Below are 20,945 nucleotides of genomic sequence, written 5' to 3' on the forward strand. Positions count from 1 at the left end.
CCAGCAAGCAAATGTGTCACAGAATCACTGAATGGTTACAGTACAGGGCCATTTGGCTCCATTGTGTCTGAAGCAGCAATTCACCTAATGCCATTCCCTTGCCTCCTCCCTGTAGTCCTGTACATCTGTGGAGTTGTCAAAATAACCAGTTCCAGCTTTATTCAACCCAGTGTGGGCAGATTGTACATTTATACTTGCAGCTTCCCAGCACAGGCTGACGATAGAAAGGGCAGCAAAAGACACTAGATTCACGGACTCAGTCACACAAACACAAGGTACTCACCTCACACAACAGAGTGTCGTATAATTTCCACACATTCTGGAATGTCACCTTCGACTTGGTCCTTTCAGACACCAGGTCCAGCAAGGCCTAAATGGGCAACCAGCAGAGAAAATCACATCAGAAACTGCCTCATTTCATTGGCAAAAAATTCCTGAGAGGATAACAATTACACTCCCCCCTCAGAGCGAGGGTCCCTGACAATCACAGTTACACCCCCTTCAGAGAGAGGGTCCCTGACGATCACAGTTACACCCCCCTTAGAGGGTCCCTGACAATCACAGTTACACCCCCCTCAGAGAGAGGGTCCCTGACGATCACAGTTACACCCCCCTCAGAGAGAGGGTCCCTGACGATCACAGTTACACCCCCCTTAGAGGGTCCCTGATGATCACAGTTACACCCCCCTCAGAGAGAGGGTCCCTGACGATCACAGTTACACCCCCCTTAGAGAGTCCCTGACGATCACAGTTACACCCCCCTCAGAGACAGGGTCCCTGACAATCAGTTACACCCCCCTCAGAGAGAGGGTCCCTGACGATCACAGTTACACCCCCCTTAGAGGGTCCCTGACAATCACAGTTACACCCCCCTCAGAGAGAGGGTCCCTGATGATCACAGTTACACCCCCCTTATAGGGTCCCTGACGATCACAGTTACACCCCCCTCAGAGAGAGGGTCCCTGACGATCACAGTTACACCCCCCTCAGAGAGAGGGTCCCTGAGATGATCACAGTTACACCATTCTCCCCAACCCTCCCCTCTTATGACCACTATACCTGACAGTATTGGTGGGAGTGACCACCGTACGGTCCTTGTGAAGACAAAGTCCCATCTTCACATTGAGGATACCCTCCATCATATTCTGTGGCACTATCACCAGGCTAAATGGGATAGATTTCAAACATATCGAGCAACTCAAGACTGGGCAACCATGAGGCGCTGTGAGCAGAATTGTACTCAACCATAATCTGTAACTTCATGGCCTGGCATATCCACCACTCTACCATTAAGGTGGAAGAGTCAATTACTAGGGGACATAGATTTAAGGTGAGAGGAAAAAACTATAGAGGAGATGTGCGGGGCAAGTTTTTTATGCAGAGGATAGTGAGTGTCTGGAATTCGCTGCCAGAGGAGGTGGTGGAAGCAGGTACGATAGTGTTGTTTAAGAGGCAGCTTGACAAATACATGAATAGGATGGGAATAGAGGTTTACGGACCCCAGAAATGCAAAATGTTTTGGTTGACGGACAATATGATCGGCGCAGGCTTGGAGGGCCGAAGGGCCTGTTCCTGTGCTGTACTTTTCTTTGTTCTATGTTGGATTTACAGGGGATAATTTCAAAGGTTAGAGAAGCTGCAAAACTCAGAAAGATAGTAAACACTGAGGAAGATCGTAACAGATTTCAAGAGAAGAACAGCAGAAATAGAAGCAGGAGTAGGCCAAGTGGCCCTTTGAGCTAGCTCCGCCATTCAACACCACTGATCCTCTACCTCAATGCTTTATCACCATATCCTTTAGTCCCCAAATGTTTGTCAACCTCTGTCTTTAATATACTCAACAGCCCTCTGGGGTTCAGAATTCCAAAGATTCATAACCCTCTGGGTGAAGAAATTTGTCCTCATCTTAATCCGAAATGACTGAGCCCTTATTCCTGCCCCTCAGCTGGGGAAACTCCCTACTAGCATCTACCTTGTAAATCCCTTAAGTATTTAAAATATTTATGTGTTTCAATTTGATGACTCTCATTATTCTAAAATCTAGGGAATATAGTCTACTGAACCTCTCTTATAGGACAATGTCCTCATCAGTCTAATGAACCTTTGTTGCAATCTCCCCAAGGGAAATATATCCAACGCAAGTGAGACCAAAACTGTACACAGTATCCCAGGTGCCCAAATTGCAGGAAGATTTTCTTCACTCTTTTACTCCAATCCTTTTCTAACAGAAGGTCAATATACCATTCACTTTCCTATTTGCTTGCCGTACCTGCATGTTAACTTTCTGATTTGTTTAACAAGGAGACTCAGAATACCAACATTACCCAATCTTTCATTATTTAAAAAATATTCTGCTTTTCTGTTTCTTGTTCCAAAGTGGATAACTTCATATTTCTCCACATTGTATTCCATCTGCTATGTTATTACCCACTCACATAACCTTTGCAGTCTCTTTGCATCCTCCTCACACTTCCTTTCCCACTAACTCTATTGTCAACAAACATTAGATATGTTACACTCAGTCTAGGTCATCAATATAGGTTGTAAATAGCTGAAGCCATGTCCTGATCCACGCGGTGCCCTGCTTGTTACAGCTGCCATCTGTTAACTAATGCTCAAATCCATGATAATATATTACCTTCCAATCTCATGAGCCCTAAGATTGTGTAACAACCTCTTGAGTGGACCCTTATCAAATACTTTTTGAAAATTCAAATATACTACATCCATTGGTCCTCCTTTTTCTCCTCTGCTAACCACACCCTCAAAAAACAAATCTGTCATAAAACCATGTTGCGTTGGTCTAATCATATGATGATTTTCTTAGTGCTCTGTTACCATGTCCCTAATAATAGATTCCAGCATTTTTTCCACTATTGATGTCAGGCTAACTGGACTATAATTCTCTCTCTCTCCTTTCTCGAGCAGTAGGGTTATTTTGCTATCTTCTAACCCATGGGGACTGCTCAAGAACCAACGGAATTCTGGCAGAACAAAACCAATGCCCCACTATCTCTATAGCTACATTTTAAAAACCTTTATAAAACACTGGTGTGCCCTCAACCGTGGAATTTAATGTCGGCAGCGCGGGTCCCAGAGGCGGTAGCATTGCCATTTGAGGCGGAAACAGCAGTAGCTGGCCTATTGACAAGTTGGAGATCCGGAGCCCAGCCCAATCAAATGTTGGGGACAGGCAGGAAGGTGCTGGTCCTGGTACCAGGTGATGTGAGGGCAGGCACTGATATCTGATGGCCAGACCTCAATGTAAAGTGAAGGAGGCTGCAGAATTGCCAAGGGCACCACTGAGGGGTCCAACCTTGTGGCCCCTGATGACATCTCATCAGCTCTGTCCTATCCGTGAAGACAGTTTCAACTCTCTGCTGCCACTGAAGATTTACCACCCTCCCCCCACCCCCGCAAGCAAAGCACCAACAATGAAGTGTTGCAGACGACCACGAGAAGAAGCATGTCACAGGGCAGACAAAGGGTGGCCCCACAGTTCAGTGATGCCTCCCTGCTGCACAGAATCAGCAGGAGGTGTCTGGACGGCATACTCTCAGACAGTGCATTCCAGATCCTAACCACTCGCTGGGTCAAAATGTTTTTCCCTCATGTCGCAATCAGGATGATCAACTCTTGGGGGCTGCAGGGGGAGAGTTTATGTAACTGCAGTCCCTCATCCCTGGCACCACTCTCGTAAATCTTTTCTGCACCATGTCTAATTCCTTTACGTCCTTTTTGAAGTGCAATGCCTAGAATTGGACACAATAGGTGGAATTTAATGGAAACTGAAGAAGGGGGAAGTGAGGCAAAGGATTGGGAGGTTGCCGGTGGAACTGTGAAGGAGGTGCTGTTTCGGAAGTCCCATGCCAGGTTCTCTGGGCTACGTTATGCTGGCAGCAGGGATGCAGCAAGGCAGCGATCCGTATGGAAGTGTGGGAAGCCAATTGAGCTAGTTAAAGTGGTACTTATCATTCATTTACATGTAAATGAATTGAACTTAATGGTACTTCGCAAGTTAAATGTGCGGCACATGGGGATCACGGGTTGTCACATCACTGACCAATTAAAGGTGACAGCATTCAAGCGAAGCCTCAGGACTTAAGGGGAAGGTTGGCCATTGCGGAAATGCCTTCCATTGGATTGGAAACTGCTGCCAAAGGGGAAAGGAGGCCATCACAATCACCAAGCTGACAGGCAACGCAGAGGAGCCCGAGGGTCAGCGCGGAGGAGCCCGAGGGTCAGCGCGGAGGAGCACGAGGCCAGCGCAGAGTAGTCCGAGAGTCAACTCAGAGGAGCCCGAGGGCCAGTGCGGAGGAGCCCGAGGGTCAGCGCGGAGGAGTCCGAGAGTCAACGCGGAGGAGCCCGAGGGCCAGCGCGGAGGAGCCCGAGAATCAGCGGGGAGGAGCCCGAGGGTCAGCGTGGAGGAGCCCGAGGGTCAGCGTGGAGGAGCCCGAGGGTCAGTGCGGAGGAGCCCGAGGGTCAGTGCGGAGGAGCCCGAGGATCAGCGCGGAGGAGCACGAGGGCCTGCGTGGAGGAGCCCGAGGGTCAGCGCGGAGGAGTTCAAGAGTCAACGCGGAGGAGCCCGAGCGCCAGTGCGGAGGAGCCCGAGCGCCAGTGCGGAGGAGTCCGAGAGTCAGCGCGGAGGAGCCCAAGGGCCAGCGCGGAGGAGCCCGATTATCAGCAGGGATGAGCCCGAAGGTCAGCGTGGAGGAGCCCGAGTATCAGCGGGGAGGAGCCCGAGGGTCAGCGCGGAGGAGTCCGAGAGTCAACGCGGAGGAGCCCGAGGGGAAGGGCGGAGGAGCCCGAGTGTCAGCGGGGAGGAGCCCGAGGGGCAGGGCGGAGGAGTCCTAGGGTCAGGGCGGAGGAGCCCAAGTGTCAGCGGGGAGGAGCCTGAGGGTCAGCGCGGAGGAGCCCGAGGCGCAGCGCAGAGGAGCCCAAGGGTCAGGGCGGAGGAGCCCGAGGGTCAGGGCGGAGGAGCCCGAGGGTCAGGGCGGAGGAGCCCGAGGGTCAGGGTGGAGGAGCCCGAGGGGCAGCAGAGAGGAGCCCGAGGGGCAGCAGGGAGGAGCCCGAGAGTCAGCGCGGAGGAGCCCGAGAGTCAGCGAGGAGGAGCTCGAGGGGCAGCGAGGAGGAGCTCGAGGGGCAGTGGGAAGGAGACCGAGAGTCAGTGCGGAGGAGCCCGAGGGGCAGCGGGGAGGAGCCCTAGAGCCAGCGTGGAGGAACCCAAGGGGCAGCGGGGAGGAGCCCTAGAGCCAGCGTGGAGGAGCCCAAGGGGCAGCGGGGAGGAGCCTGAGGGGTAGCGGGGATGAGCTCGAGTGCCAGTGTGAAGGAGCCTGAGGGCCAGTGTGGAGGAGGCTTGGTGAGTTCCTGCAGTGCATCTTGTAGATGGTAAACACTGCTGCCACTGCGCATCGGTAATGAAGGGAGTGAATCTTTGTGGATGTGGTGCCTGGATGATGTTGTGCTTCTTGAGTTTTGTTGGAGCTGCACTCATCCAGGCAAGTGGACAGTATTCCATCACACTCCTGACTTGTGCCTTGTAGATGGTGGACAGGCTTTGGGGAGTCAGGAGGTGAGCAACTTGCCACAGGATTCCTAGCCTCTGACCTGCTCTTGTAGACACAGTATTTACCTGGCTAGTCCAGTTCAGTTTCTGTTCAATGGTAACCCTCAGGATGTTGATAATGGGAGATTCAGTGATGGTAATGTCATTGAGTGTCAAGGGGCAGTGGTTAGATTCTCTCTTGTTGGAGATGGTCATTGCCTGGCACTTGTGTGGCACAAATGTTACTTTCCACATGTCAGCTCAAGCCTTGATATTATCCAGGTCTTGCTGCATTTGGACATGGACTGCTTCAGTATCTGAGGAGTCGCGAATGGTGCTGAACATTGCGCAATCATCAGCAAACATCCCCACTTCTGACTTTATAATGGAAGGAAGGTTATTGAAGCAACTGAAGATGGTTGGGCCTAGAACACTACCCTGAGGATCTCCTGCAACGATGCCCTAGAACTGAGATGATTGATTCCAACAACAGCAACTATCTTCCTTTGTGCTAGGATTGACTCCAATCATGCTATGCTGTCCTTTATTACGAGAGGAATTGAACATAGAAGTAAAGATGTTATGCTTCAGTTACACAGGGACATGAGGGAGGGCTGAGACATCGCGAATACTGTGTGCAGCTTTTGGTCTCCTTATTTAAAGAAGGATGTAAATTCATTGGAGGTGGTTAAGAGGAGGTAAGTAGATTGATGGGGTGACATGATTGAAGTAAATAAGATCCTGAATGGCCTTGACAAGGTGGACGTGGAAAGGATGTTTGCTCTTGTGGGTGAATCCAGAACTAGAGGGCACTGTTTTAGAATTATGGGTTGCTCTTTTAGGACAGAGATGAGGAGAAATTCTTTCTCTCTGGGTTGTGTGACTTTGGAACTCTCTGCCTCAGAAGGCGGGGTCAATGAATATTTTTAAGGCAGAGGTAGATAAATTCTTGTTAGGAAAGGGAATCAAAGGTTATTGGGGGTAGATGGGAATGTGGGACTTGAAACACAAACATCAGCCATGATCTTATTGAATTGTGGAGCTGGCTCAAGGGGCCGAATGGCCTACTTCTGCTCCCATTTCATAGGTTCATGTGTTCATATGCAGCTGAGGAGCATTACAATGTGTGCCGTGGGTTGAGCTGGGCTGCAATCGAACAAACAGTTGCCCTCCCTCAGGCCCATGATGGCTTCCCCCCGATGTCTCTCTCATCCATCCACTCTTGAGGGACTTGGAGGACACTGACACTGAGAGGCAGATGCCTATCGCTCACATGCAGCCATTCTTCATGAGACAGCTGCTGCTGGGGCTTAAAATTCTTTTGTCTGCCCGGCCGATCCCTCCCCATGTTGAGGCCCATTGCATGTTACCCACATGAAAGCCTCAGCATTCTGCATTACACTGATCCTGGCAGTGTGGAGATCATTGACTCATTTGTGACAGTGTAGCCATGTACACTGCTGGACCTCCCATCTGCTACCCTCCACTTCTATGACATGCTATGACACGCTATCTCAGGCGATTTTGGGTTGGGCACGCGCCCCACTCATTTAACGTAAAATTCTGACCTTGCTTTTTATCTGCCAGAGGGTTTTGATTGATCAGTTTAAGGGGCGCATCTGTTGAAAGGTTTATTTGGTGGGCACTACCTGGTACACACAGAGGCACAATCTCATCATGCCCTATGTGTTGGTGGCTGCAGTGGTGAGGTGCGGTGGTTGGTAGAGAACAAAAGCAGTGAGGAGAGCCCCAAGTTACCTTGGCTGAAGAGATTGTTTCCATGAGAGGCAGGATGGGATTAATTGGAGGAATGGCAAGAGCAGGTTTGTGGTGGAACAGGGGGAATGGGATAGGGATGGCGTGAGAGGGATGGCATGGGAGGAGAAACAGCATGGGATGGAGATGGCACAGGAGGAAGAGGTGGATGAGATGGTGGAATCGGTTGTCTGGTAAAATAGCGGGGAGAATTATTTTATAAACTTCTTACTTGAAAGCTATTCTACATGCTAAAATGAGGATTCACTTTTGAATGAAACAGCTTTAGAAAAACTGTCAGGTGAATTAGTGTTGATTCTACAGACAAAGGTGATGATGACAGTCTGGAGTTTCTACATAGTTAAACTCCACTGGGAGTTTACATACACCATACAAACAGATTCAGGAAGGGTCAGTTATAGAACCATCGAAAAGTTACAGCCCAGAAGGAGGCCATTAGGCCCATCTTGTCCATGCCAGCCCGAGGACACACAGGTGCCCTTTCTAATCCCACCTTCCTGCACCCGGCCCACCTGCAGCTTACAGCACTTAAGGTGCAGATCCAGGTACTTTTTAAAAGAGTTTAGAGTTTCTGCCTCTACCACCAACTTGGGCAGCAAATTCCAGACACCCACCACCCTCTGCGTAAAAAAATTCTTCCTCACGTCCCCCCTACACCTTCTGCCACTTATCTTGAATCTATGTCCCCTGGTTCTAGAATTCTCCACCAAGGGAAACAATTTTATTCTGTCCACTCTATCTATTCCCCTCAAAATTTTGTACACCTCAATCAAGTCAACCTCTCAGCCTTCTTTGTTCTAAGGAAAATAATCCCAACCTATCCAATCTCTCCTCGTAGCTCTCATGTTGATACAAAACGTGAATCCTAACAAGGGGTTTGTCATAGAACAAGATTGGTAATTAGGAAGTGGTTTTCTTCAATGAGAGATGCTGAGATAAGAACAAGCAGGCTTCAAGGAAATAGATTGTTTATTCCTCAAATAATATTGAGTCCATCAGATGTAAACCTGTTTTTCCAACTCAGAAAAAAGACAGTTCCCAATTAGACTTTCATATTCTGGGGCTATAAACAAGTCACAAGGTCAGGCCCTCGGCAAAATTTGTATTTACATTCCTACACATGGTCAGCTTTATGTAACTTTTTCCACAGTGAGAAGTTTTAATTCTGTTAAAAGCTTTGGTGAAAGACTAGCTAGAAATCCAGTGTTTAAGGATGAAGATATTAATTTGCCTGCAAATGTTTTGCAGGTCTCTGCTACTAATGAATTACTATTTAAAAAGAGAGGTGGAGAGAAAACAGGGAATTATAGACCAGTCAGCCTGACGTCAGTAGTGGGGAAAATTCTAGAGTAATTATAAAAGATTTAATAGCTGAGCATGTGGAAAACAGTGGCAGAATTGGACAGGGTCAGCATGGATTTATGAAAGGGAAATCATGCTTGACAAATCTACTGGAATTTTTCAAGGACGTAACTAGAAGAGTTGATGAGGGGGAGCCAGTGGATGTGGTTTGCTTGGACTTTCAGAAGGCTTTCGACAAAGTCCCACATAAGAGATTAGCGTGTAAAATTAAAGCACATGGGATTCAGGGTAGTGTATTGAGATGAATAGAAAACTAGTTGGCAGACAGGAAACAAAGAGTAGGGTCTTTTTCCAAATAGCAGGCAGTGACTAGTGGGGTACTGAAGGGATCGGTGCTGGGACCCCAGCTATTCACAATATATATTAATGATTTAGATGAGGGAACTAAATGTAATATCTCCAAATCTGCAGATGACACAAAGTTGGGTGGAAGGGTGAGCTGTGAGGAGGATGCAGAGATGCTTCACTGTGATTTGGACAAGCTGAGTGAGTGGGCAAATGCATGACAGTTGCAGTGTGGATAAATGTGAGGTTATCCACTTTGGTAGCAAAAACAGGAAGGCAAGTTACTATCTGAATGGCTATAAATTGAGAGAGGGGAATGTGCAACGAGACCTAGGTATCCTCATACACCAGTCGCTGAAGGTAAGCATGCAGGTGCAGCAGGCGGTAAAGAAGACAAATGATATGTTGGCTTTCGTAGCCAGAGGATTTGAGTACAGGAGCAGGGATGTCTTGCTGCAATTGTACAGGGCCTTGGTGAGACCACACTTGGAATATTGTGTGCAGTTTTGGTCTCCTTATCTGAGGAAGGATGTTCTTGCTATAGAGGGAGTGCAGCGAAGGTATACCAGACTGATTCCTGGGATGGCAGGACTGACATATGAGGAGAGATTGAATTGATTAGGATTATATTCGCTGGAGTTCAGAAGAATGAGGGGGGGGGTCTCATGGAAACCTATAAAATTCTAACAGGACTAGACAGGGTAGATGCAGGAAGGATGTTCCCGATGGTGGGGAGTCCAGAACCAGGGGTCACAGTCTGAGGTGAGGAGAAATTTCTTCACCAAGAGAGTGGTGAGTCTGTGGAGGCCAAAACATTGTATGTTTTCAAGAAGGAGTTAGATATAGCTCTTGGGGCGAAAGGGATCAAAGGATATGGGGAGAAAGTGGGAGCAGGCTATTAGCTGGATGATCAGCCATGATCATAATGAATGGCGGAGCAGGCTCGAAGTTCGAATGGCCTACTCCTGCTCCTATTTTCTATCTGTCTATATATGTCTATAAGTGTTGATATGTTTTCCCCAACCCTTCAGTTTGGAGTGATCCAATCCTCCACTAATAACCCCACAGCAAACTCGAGATGAGGTAAAATAAGAAGGTTGGGTTGGTTTATTTTACACACACACACAAAACACGGGAAGAAGTTTTAGCAACGTCCGCCCCTTTTTGCACTCATACAATAAAGGAGGGATAAGGGAAAGAGATGGGTAGAGGGCAAGACCACAATAAAAATAGGAGTTATGGTTTCATGCGAGTCCAGGGTCCAGAATCAAAAGTCCAGTGGCGTATTCCTTCAGAGGTTAACAGGGCTGAAACTGTTGCAGGGTGATCCATCTTCCCAGAAGCGATGATTTCCCTGATGGAAGAAGGCACGTAGAGATAAATGGGTCTTATACGCACAGATACAGAACTTCCAATGTTCCAGTAGTTCACAGTGTAGATTGGGGCCAGGCAAAATATCTGGACAGAGCTCTTTCTACTGCTACCTGTTAGATGGTAAAATGGTAGACTGCCTGGGTTCGGTTCCACACAGCAACGTTACAGGTTCTAGCAGCTTGGGGCAAGGTCATGTGACCTACCTCCCACTTCTCCTGGGAGTTGGACAAAGGATGTATTTACCTAGGTCTGGAATCCTGAGGTGTTTGATAGAGGAGTCAGGGTCCCTTTTGTCCTTGCAGGCATCCCATCTCTGTTGGCCAACTCTACATTAGAGATGTGAAGGGTGTCAGTGCATTTCTTTGAAATTTGATTTTCTGCAGTCATAGGGGTATCAGCGCCTCCTTAAAGATAATGAGGCCCCTGCTGGTTTCTGAAAATTCAAAATTCCTCTGGTATGAGTCATGGCTAATCAGGGAAAAGCCTTTGTCCATTTTTAAAAAAATAATAATTTTATAGAGTAGTCAGGTTGACGCAGATATATATATTTTCCTTCCTGCCTTCTGGATGAACATAGGACTACAACTCTCTTGAGCCACCTTCACCAACAGAATCCACTGCCATATGCAGCTATGGCCCCAGGGACCCAGTGTTAGGCCTTTTCTTCTGCCCTTGTACCACCTCATCATACCTGCCATAAAGCACTCCCAAACTTTTCTCCATCCAAATCTGGAAAAGTGCAGCAGGCAACAAAAGATTGAATACAGCTGACGCTTTAGCAAGCAAAATTGCTTGGTAAGTGGTTATTTAAGAATAGTGGGTGGGCTTCTGATTTTGGAGCCTGCTCACCTTCCATTACAGCTGAGACTGGAGTGATGGCGTTGTCTTGCCGACCTGACATTATCATGCCGTATTTTATGTTCACGTGGTTGGCGGCCTGCCCAATCTGTCACAGTAAAATTTGGACTTCCAAGAAACTTCATTACAAGCCTGCAAATCCTTCATGATGACATGACTGCATCAGAGGGAGATCTGAGATGCCTTCAAAATCTGGACCAGGGTAAAGCAAGGCTGTACTAGCCACCATACTATTTACAATCTACCTGACAGTAGCTATTCACATCATCAAAGATGCCCTCTGGTGTGAGTCTTAAATACCTCCTGGATAGAAAGCTCTTGAACCTCAGTCACCTCTGTTGCATTTCTGGCTTCTATACGCAAATTCACCAATGCAAATACGGGCTCTGTATTGCACCAAATTTTGCCTGTGGCTGCTCCTGTGGCCTTCAAACTCACAACGCCGCCACCAGCTTGCGTTTCTGGCTTTGCAACGCACACTCACTGGACTGGTAAACTATAAGGTTTACAACTTATACACACGCACACACATATATTGCAGGATAGCTCAACAAACAGGTCTTTTCTAGAGATGCAATATACACAACAGCAACCACCATTACTAACAGCAACTACACCTGCAGACTGCTGGTCACAAGCTGTTTTATATCCTGGTTCCTTGATGACACATACATTATTTGCATACTCTCTTAAAGTGATATTGCAACAGTCTCTGTGCCAAAATTAAATTGATCACCATAGACATACATGATCTACAGTTTGTGGATGACCGCAGTCTTGTTGCCCTTTCTGCACCAAGCCACTCCTAATCTCTTCAATTCTGCATAAAAAAGACTCGGCCTGTCCTTGAATGTCATCAAAATAAAATTCATATCAACCCAGTCAATCAGTTAATCTGGTCAGCCAAATATTCCACCTACCATACCTGCTGAAGAGGAGACTCTAGAGTATGTTGAACACTTCCCATACCTTGGCAGCCACCTCTCTCAAAAGGCCATCATTGATAAAGAGATCGGACACCAGGTCAGTTTTGCCAGCTCAACCTTTTACAAATTACGGTAGTGAGTGTTTGACAACAAAGACCTCCACAAGTCAGCAAAAATCTGTGTGCACAGAGCAGTTGTTGTCACCACACTCCTGTATTGCAGTGAGAGCTGAGCTGTGTATCAGCAACATGAAGAATACTAGAGAAATTCCATCAGCATGCGCCCCCCGTGCGTCCTTTGGATTCAATGGGAGGACCTTCAAACAAATGCTTCTTGAAGCCATCTCCACAAGCATTAGGAACATGGAACATAGGAAACAGGAGCAGAAGGCGGCCATTCGGCCCCTCGAGCCTACTCTACCATTCAACCATTTCATGGCTGATCTACCATTTTCCCACACTATCCCTGTATCCCTTGATATCTTTAATATCTAGAAATCTAACGATCTCAGTCTTGAACATACTCAATGACTGAGCCTCCACAGTCCTCTGGGTTACAGAATTCCAAAGATTCACCACGCTCTGAGTGAAGAAATTCCTCCTCATTTGGTTCTAGACTCCCCCCCGACCCCAGCCAGGGCAAACATCTTTCCTGCATCTACCCTGTCGAGCCCGGTAAGGATTTTGTATGTTTCAATTAGTCCACTTTTCATTCTTCTAAACTCTAGAGAATATAGGTCTCTCCTAGAGAACAACCCCACCATGCCAGGGATTAGTCTGGTGAACTTTCATTGCACTCCTTCTATGGCAAGTATATCCTCCTTAGGTAAGGAGACCAAAATTGTACACAATACTCCAGGTGCGGTCTTACCAAACCTCTATACAACTGGAGCAACACTTATTTATTCCTGTACTCAAATCCCCTTACAATAAAGCCCAAAATACCATTTGCCTTTCTAATTGCTTGTTGCACCTGCATGCTAGCTTTCAGTGACCTATGAACAAGGACACCCAGGTCCCTTTGGACATCAGTGCTTCCCATTCTCTCACCATTTAAGAAATACTCTGCATTTCTGTTCCTCCTACCAAAGTGGATAACCTCACATTTTTCTACATTATACTCCACCTGCCATGTTTTTGCCCACTCACTTAGCCTGTCTAAATCCCCTTGAAACTTCTTTGCATCCTCCTCACAACTCACATTCCCACCAAGTTTTGTGTCATCAGCAAACTTGGAAATATTACATTTGGTCCCCACATCCAAATTATTGATATAGATTGTGAATAGCTGAGGCCCAAGCACTGATCCTTGTGGTACCCCACTGGACACAGCCTAACAGCCTGAGAATAACCAATTTATTCCTAATCTGTTTTCTGTCCATTAACTGATCCTCAATTCCTGCTAGTATATAACACCGAATCCTATGTGCTCTAACTTTACTCACTGACCTCTTGTATGGAATCTTATCGAAAGCTTTCTGAATATCCAAATACGCAACATCCACTGGTTACTCCTTATCTATTCTGCTAGTTACATCCTCAAAAAACTCCAACAGGTTTCCCTTTCATAAATCCATGTTAACTCTGCCCAATCTTGCCATTATTTTCTAAGTGCCCAGTTATCACATCCTTTATAATAGACTCTAGCATTTTCCCTACTACTGATGTCAGGCTAACAGGTCTGTAGTTCCCCATTTTCTCTCTCCCTCCTTTCTTAAATAATGGGATTATTTTGCTACCTTCCCATTCCAGAATATGGAATTTTGAAAGATGATCACCAATGCATCCACTATCTCTACAGCCACCTCTTTCAACACTGGTCAATAGACCTTGAGGTTAGTGTTGGGGCTGATGTTGCAGTTCTTGAAAACATAGGGCAGAATTTTCCATTCTCATTGGCGTTGGGTGTCATGGCGGGCATGTGCACACAATATGGCGGGAAGGCCAAAATACAGTGTCACGACGTCGTGGAATCAGTTTACGATTGTCTGTTCCGCCCATCAACGGCGGGCCGCCTATCCTGCCATCAGACATCGGGAATCTCATTTTAACACATCTGCATGTCATTATAAGCCCTGTTCGCTGAAATCACGCCCCCCCATCCTGGATCATCCAGGTACGTCGGCGTGCAATGTGTTTCACAACTGTACATAAGTGACGTGCACCTGGCGAGCTGCTATTCGCTCAGAACTATGAGATTTGTTTGCCTACCTTGCTTCAGACAGCACTTGTAGTCATCAGCGCCAAGCTTTGCAGGCAGTACCACATCACTTTTTTGGGGTCTCATGGGCAGGTCTCTACCTACCAGGCAAACCGTAAGGCTTCTCAATGGCTGCAGAGCTAGGGCTTGCTTGGGGAAGGGGGAGAAGTGGCCTCAGGCAAAAGAAGAGGCTGCAGGGCGAGGGCTGTACTGGGGAAGGGGGTATCCCAGGGTGTGTGTGGGGGTACATGTTGATCTGTGCAAAATGGGCTCAAGATGGTGAGGGCTGAGGAGACAGTCTCCAGAGGAGATGAGGCCAGATGGAGATGTGAGGGCATGTGTTAGAGAGTGAGTGGTGAAGTCCCTTGAGCTAGCAGTGAGTGAGATGCCAGTGAATGTGTGATGGGCTTGAGTGTGAGGGTATAGAATGATGAGATGGCTGCCTTACCTTGGCGGCACGGATGAGATCAATCATCCTCTTTCTGCACTGGATGGTGAACCTCTTCTGTGCAGTGTTGGCACTGACCACCACTGCCACTCAAGCTGGAGTGGTGAGTTTGCTGGACTTCCTGTGGCCAGAGCGGGGGTAGAGGACATCATGATGGACCTCCAAACGGCATTCCAGTGATGGGTCACTGAACTCTTCATGGCTTTCAGGGCCATGTCTTCACTGGAGCAGTCCTGGGCTGCAAGCATTGAGAACTGTGTGTGTGGCTGCAGTTTAGACGTGGCACCCAGAGTGAGGAAACAGTGTGGCGGGCGATTCTGAGGTCGTCCACCAGCGTGTTTCCTGTGGCTGCATAATTAATGAGGCAGGAAGCGGACTATACACCGTGAAAACCCTCCTTTGCAGCCAGTGGGAAAAACGTCCTTATATCCCGCTCACTATTGCACTTAGTGCAAATCTGGGATGAATCCACCCATAGTCCGGAATTTTCCGTGCCCATTGGCGGCCTGAGTGAACAATATGGCAAGAAGGCCAAAAATCAGTTTCACAACGTTGTGAAACCAGTTTGCAATCATCCGCTCTGCCTGTCAATGGTGCGTTGTGTTTCCCACTGTTGGACATCGGGAACTTCATTGTTATACATCTACATATCATAAGGCCAGCTTGCCAGAATCGGCCCCCCCATGCTGGATCATCTGAGCATGTCGATGTGTTTCACAACACATTTATAACGCATGCACCTGGCGAGCTGCACTTCGAAGGGAACTCTGAGGCCAGTGCGCAGGAACGTTGTGCAGCACTTGTGTGGGTCGCCTGTTGGGCTTCAAGGCGAGGTGTTGCACATTCAGGTGAGGGCACAGGCAGGTCGCTTTTTCTGCAGCTGTCTGATAGTGCAGTGCCAGGGCGAGGGCTGCCCTGCATATGAGTCAAGGGGTGGGTGGGGCAAGCGCTGCACTGCAGTTGATGGTAGTGCACAAGCACGTGTGGGGTGGTGGGGGGGGGGAGGAGGGAAGTGGCCACGCATTAGGGAAACCCTGTATAAAAAGTGACCATTGCTCCACAGCTGAGACAGTTCAGGCGCATCCAGGTTGACATGCAAGCCTCTAGCTTGTCTGACCACTCAAACAATGCAGAGCCATGAAAGTGCCACCAAATACTCTAGAGCTTTTCACCCATTGGGCACAGACTGCAAACTAATAAGCATTTTAGTGGACTGCAGAACAGTTGGACGACTGGGCACTTGAACAATCTTCTTGCTAAGACTGGCCGTGGAGCAGTGACTGGTGGAGACGCTCACAGCCCCTTGCAATGTCAGCATCCTGGTTTGGACCAGTCTCCCCTCCATGGTTCAAGCTAACAGTACAGCCTTGCAGTGTGGGTTAGGAGAATGCCTGCGCCTGAGCTGAGAGCACAGCATGCAGTCCAATGCCGCCAACTGATCAGGTGGAGTGGGGCGGAGGTGGTTGGGGTTTCAGGCAGCCATGCAGCGCACTAAACTCTGGCCATCCAAATGGTGGCCAGCACTCTCTGGGATGCATTAAGGGGCCTTCAGACTTAACCAAGAGAGGTCTTAGAACAGGCAAGCAAACTCACACGTCTCTCTCTCTCTCTTTCATCCTGCAGGAGGAGTGCAACAGAAGCATGGAGCCTGGTGAACTAGCTGTATGCCTCATGGCTTACAGAGAGTGGAGACAAAGGAGAAGAGAACAAGAGGCGCCTGGCTGGGCAGAGGGAGGAGCAGCGCCCTCAGGAAGAAGGGGTGACTGGGGCGCCTGCACACACTGCTGAAGAGCCACAGCGAGACCTCTCTGGTCGGCACCTAGCTAGACCCAGGGCCTTTCATTCCTGCAGATGACCGAGAACCTGTGTTGCCAAAGTCTGCGCATGCCTAGGGAACTGGTCGGTCACATCTGGCAACTACTGCAGGATTTGGCGCCAAGGGGACATGGAGGGCATTCACTGCCAGTGGCTGTGAAAGTGACCGTGATGCTCAATTTCTGTGCCAGTGGTTCCTTTCAGGGCTCCACAGGTGACCTCTGTGAGATTTCACAATCTGCCACCCACAAATGCATCCATGAGGTCACGGATGCCATCTTCCCCATGGCACACAACTTTGTACATTTCACCCGGGACCGGGACAGCCAGGATGCAAGGACCATTGGATTTGCAACAGATCTCGGGTTTCCCACAGGTGTAGGGTGCGATTGACTGCACACACATGGCGCTCAGATCTCCGTGGCAACAAGCAGCCAACTTAATTGCAAGGGCTTCCATTCGCTGAATGTTCAGCTGGTGTGTAACCACCACAAACGCATTCTGCAGGTGTGCGCACAGATTCCAGGGAATGTGCACAACTTCTACATTCTCAGGTCAGTCTCAGATCGCTGACATTTTCCAGGGTCCGCAGAAGCTGCAGGGATGGCTCATTGGGGACAAGGGCTACCCGCAGAGGATGTGGCTGATGTCACCTGTGCGGCAGCCTCAGACTGCAGAAGGTACAACAAGGCTCATGCTGCAACTTGCACCTTAGTAGAGCAAACCATCGGGATACCGAAAATGAGGTTCCAGTGCCTGGACCGGTCTGGTGGAGCCCTGCAATATAGTCCACAGAGGGTGGGTGTCACACATCATCATCATCGCCTGCTGTGCCCTTTACATCCTAGCACTGTAATGAGGAGAGGAGCTGGCTGAGGTGGAGATGGAAAAGCTGGACATCTCCTTTTATGAGGAGGACATCAACGGGCATGAGGGTGAGGAGTCCTCGAAGGTGAGGATGACAGCGATGAGGCCCTTGCACTTGCCAGACGAGGCAAGTGTGCTTGGGAGGCCTTCGATTCGTGGAGATGATGATGACATACAGTGAGGAGATGCCATAGATCCTCACATTGCATCTGTGAACATTTGACTCCAGTCTGGCTGATGGCAGCCCACATACCCTCTGTGATAAGGCTCCTGTCATGGAAGCACGGCGGAGGCCCTAACAGGCACTCAACTGCAGGAGGATGATGACGGTATGTACTGAGGACACTCAGATCGTCACATAGCCTCTGTGAATTTCTAACTCCTGTCTGGCCGAGGCAACCCGCTTGCACTTTGTGATTAGGGTCATATCATGGAGATGCAGCCATGGAACCTTAAATGCATCTGATCCTTTGTCAGCCTTCAGTACCTGAGCCCTTCTTGAGCACAGCATCACCGGACACAGATGCTGACAAGATAGGGGGCCAGCACTACCTTAAAGGTGCTGAGAGCACACAGAGAATGACGGAACTCTGTGACACCTGCCCATTACATTCTGGCAGCAATGACCAGCTCAGTCAAGGTGCAGGCATCAGTAATGTGTCCAGGGAGTGTGAGGTTGGACCATCACTTTGGTCTGAAGACTACACAAAGCACAGAGAAGAGGCCCTGGACTGAGACACCTGCCTTTATCTTGTGTAGGAACCAAGGTTTCACATCTGAGTGACACAGACATCATAAAAAGGAGCCATATAACGGGAGATATTTTTAGGAGTTTATTTTCAAAAAAGTGAACATTATGTATAAGTGATTAACACCGTACCCAGGCTGTGCAACTACGTCTTCTTAACCTTCCTAATCCTGCGCTAAGTCTTGGTGCTCCCCTGACATCCACAGCGGAGGTGGAGGCAACCTAATGACTGCCTATGACCTTGACAGGCATACTCTGGAGGGCCAAGACCTGGAGGGCCCCTGCCTGCTTTCGGGGTCCTGCTGTGTACAATAGCACCCTCCACGGCCTATGGAGCTGGAGCTGCTGGGATCGCAAGAAGAGGTAATTCGAATGGACCAACACTCCCAGAGTCACCTAGGTGGATGGCCCCGGGGTGTGTACCTGCTGATCCTCCTCCCTATGGGAGGCTGACTCCTTGAGGAGAAGGGGAAGCTGGAGTGAGATCGAACTGCCCCACACCTCTCTTGCATTGACACTGCTGAAGGGCAACTATGGTGTCTATGATGGAGTTCAGCCCACGCAGCAGTGCAGGAACAACGTCCTGGACCAAGTCTCCATGGCAGCCACCAGTGTTGACCTTGGTGCATTGGCATGCCGGTGCTTTCACCTCAGACTGAAGGAGAACGCACTCTTTCATTGTGCCTTGGAATCTGAGGAATGCAACGGACATCCCTTCCTGGTGTTCCTGAGCTTGCCTTTGCAGCTCCAGCAACTGTGACATGACCGAGTCCAAAGGCTCATCATCTGACTCGGACTCAGCAAATTTCTGGCCTCCATCAATCCTCTGAGTGCTGGACACCTGGGAAGTTCCTACCACCATCTGCTGTGGATCAGACAGTGTGATGTGCTCACCAAATTGTGACCCCAAGGCTACTCTAGAACAAGGTCCCACTGAGGTGTGTGTCTTTGTGCTGGTGGAGGATGTGAGTGAGCGCTGTGATGGGACTTCAGGGAGGGTGCCTTCAGATTCTTCTTTCGATGTGTCTTTGAGACTTGATTGGAGGCTCTGGGTCGTGGACTCCGTTGGCTGTTCTCCAGATGTGTCTGCGAAAGCAAGGAGAGACAATTAGTGCATGGCAGTGGCCTGTGAAACAGGACACATCACTCACAGCATAGTCGTCTGATGGATGTTGCACTGCTGGATCCTCACATGGTAGAGCAGCGCCGACCTCACCATCAGCACAGGAACATTCCAGATCCTCGCCGGCCAGCTGGATGACTCTATTTCCAAAATCCGTGAGGACCTTGATTTCAGGCATTCCTCCACCAGTCTGCGACATCTCCCTCTTGTTTTGTGCCAGCTTGTCCTGCATGAATAGAGATGGAGAGAGTGTAAGCAGGACGCCTGCCAGGCCAGATGATAAGTATGCCTGGCCTGTGTGGGTGGTGAGTCGTCCCATGGACAAGATGAGGCCAATGAAGGTGTGCGTGAGAGAGAGTGAATGGCGATGAGTGAGATTCCAGTGAATGTATGATGGGTTTGTGAGTGAGAGTTGAGAGTGATGAGAAGTGTAACTTTGATGGAACGGAGGAGATCATTCATGAGTGGCTGTCTTCTTTTGCAGGCATTGGCCACTGCTACCACTGCCTCCCATGCTGAATTGGTGATGTTGCTGCCCATCCTGCGGCCACAGTGGGGGTAAAGGAAATCAGGACGGGCCTCCACAGCATCCAAATCGTGCTGGAAGGACACATCATTAAACCGGGGCAGAGGGGGGTGGGTTGCGTGGTCTTTTTGCCTCTTGGGGCCATGTTTTCTTTGCAGTAGTCCTGAGCTGGAAGCACTGAGAGGTGTGTGCGCAGCTGTACTTTAAATATGGTGCCTGGTGTGATGAAGCAGCGAGGTGACAGCGTGGCAGGCGAATCGGAAGCTGCACGCCAGTAAAATGCTGTGTTTTCGTGGAATGTGTGATTAGTGAGGTGGGATTAGAACGAAACGGCATGAAAAGCCGCCATTGCGGCCAGCGGGTAAAACGTTCTTTTTCCCACCCATTACTGCACTTAGTGCAAATCTGGGATAACTCTGTCAATAGGCTAAGCTAGTACATTGGTGGTGTATCTCTTCATCAATGTCAGCTTTTTGGGATAGATAGCTTGCAAGAAATGAGAAGTAAGTGTATTTTTCACACTTTTCCATTTTAAAACCCTTCATCATGACTGTCAATTAAAGGTGTATAGGACTTTGGTCTTCATGGCTTTCAACATTAGTCGCATGCGTTATGATCCCCATAACAGCCAATAATTAAAAAAAATAATTTGAACTTCCAGTTAATAGCTGAAAAGGATGACATGAAAAGATTTCACATTTTAAGACTTTTACTATAACAACCAGACTGAAAGCACTATTCACTAAACACGAATTTTGTAGGCAACTTATAATTTAAACTACAGAACAGATCTTTCCCCTTTTACTTTTGACACAACCGAAAAGCCCACTTCACAGGTATACCAGACACTGTCTCTTAAACAGTCGGTTGATTTTCCCAGACCCAGTACACAGTGCTTCTTAGCTCCCAAGAGCTTACCTCTGTTCCCAGACTGGTAACTTTTAAGTCCAGAACTGTCTTTCACGGTGGGGGGTTTTCCTGGCAATTCTCCCTCTAGCACAAGCTTCAGCCTTGAGTCTTTTAGCCTTCTTTCAAATCCTCACAAGTTTGGACTTTTCAACCCAACGGCAAGTTCTCACCTGCATTCCTGCAT

The 20,945-nt window shown here is 48.6% G+C and overlaps 1 protein-coding gene across 1 annotated transcript in view; it reads right to left on the reverse strand.

The window, feature by feature from the left end:
- The window catches only part of LOC144684688 (lysosomal acid phosphatase-like), a 142,854-nt gene that overhangs the window by 70,145 nt on the left and 51,764 nt on the right, over nucleotides 1-20,945 (reverse strand). The window contains 1 exon segment of the mRNA XM_078548795.1: nucleotides 284-370. Coding sequence (XP_078404921.1) covers nucleotides 284-370 — 87 coding nt within the window.

Source organism: Cetorhinus maximus, chromosome 9 (genome assembly GCF_964194155.1).
Source record: "Cetorhinus maximus chromosome 9, sCetMax3.hap1.1, whole genome shotgun sequence".
Lineage (NCBI taxonomy): Eukaryota > Metazoa > Chordata > Chondrichthyes > Lamniformes > Cetorhinidae > Cetorhinus > Cetorhinus maximus.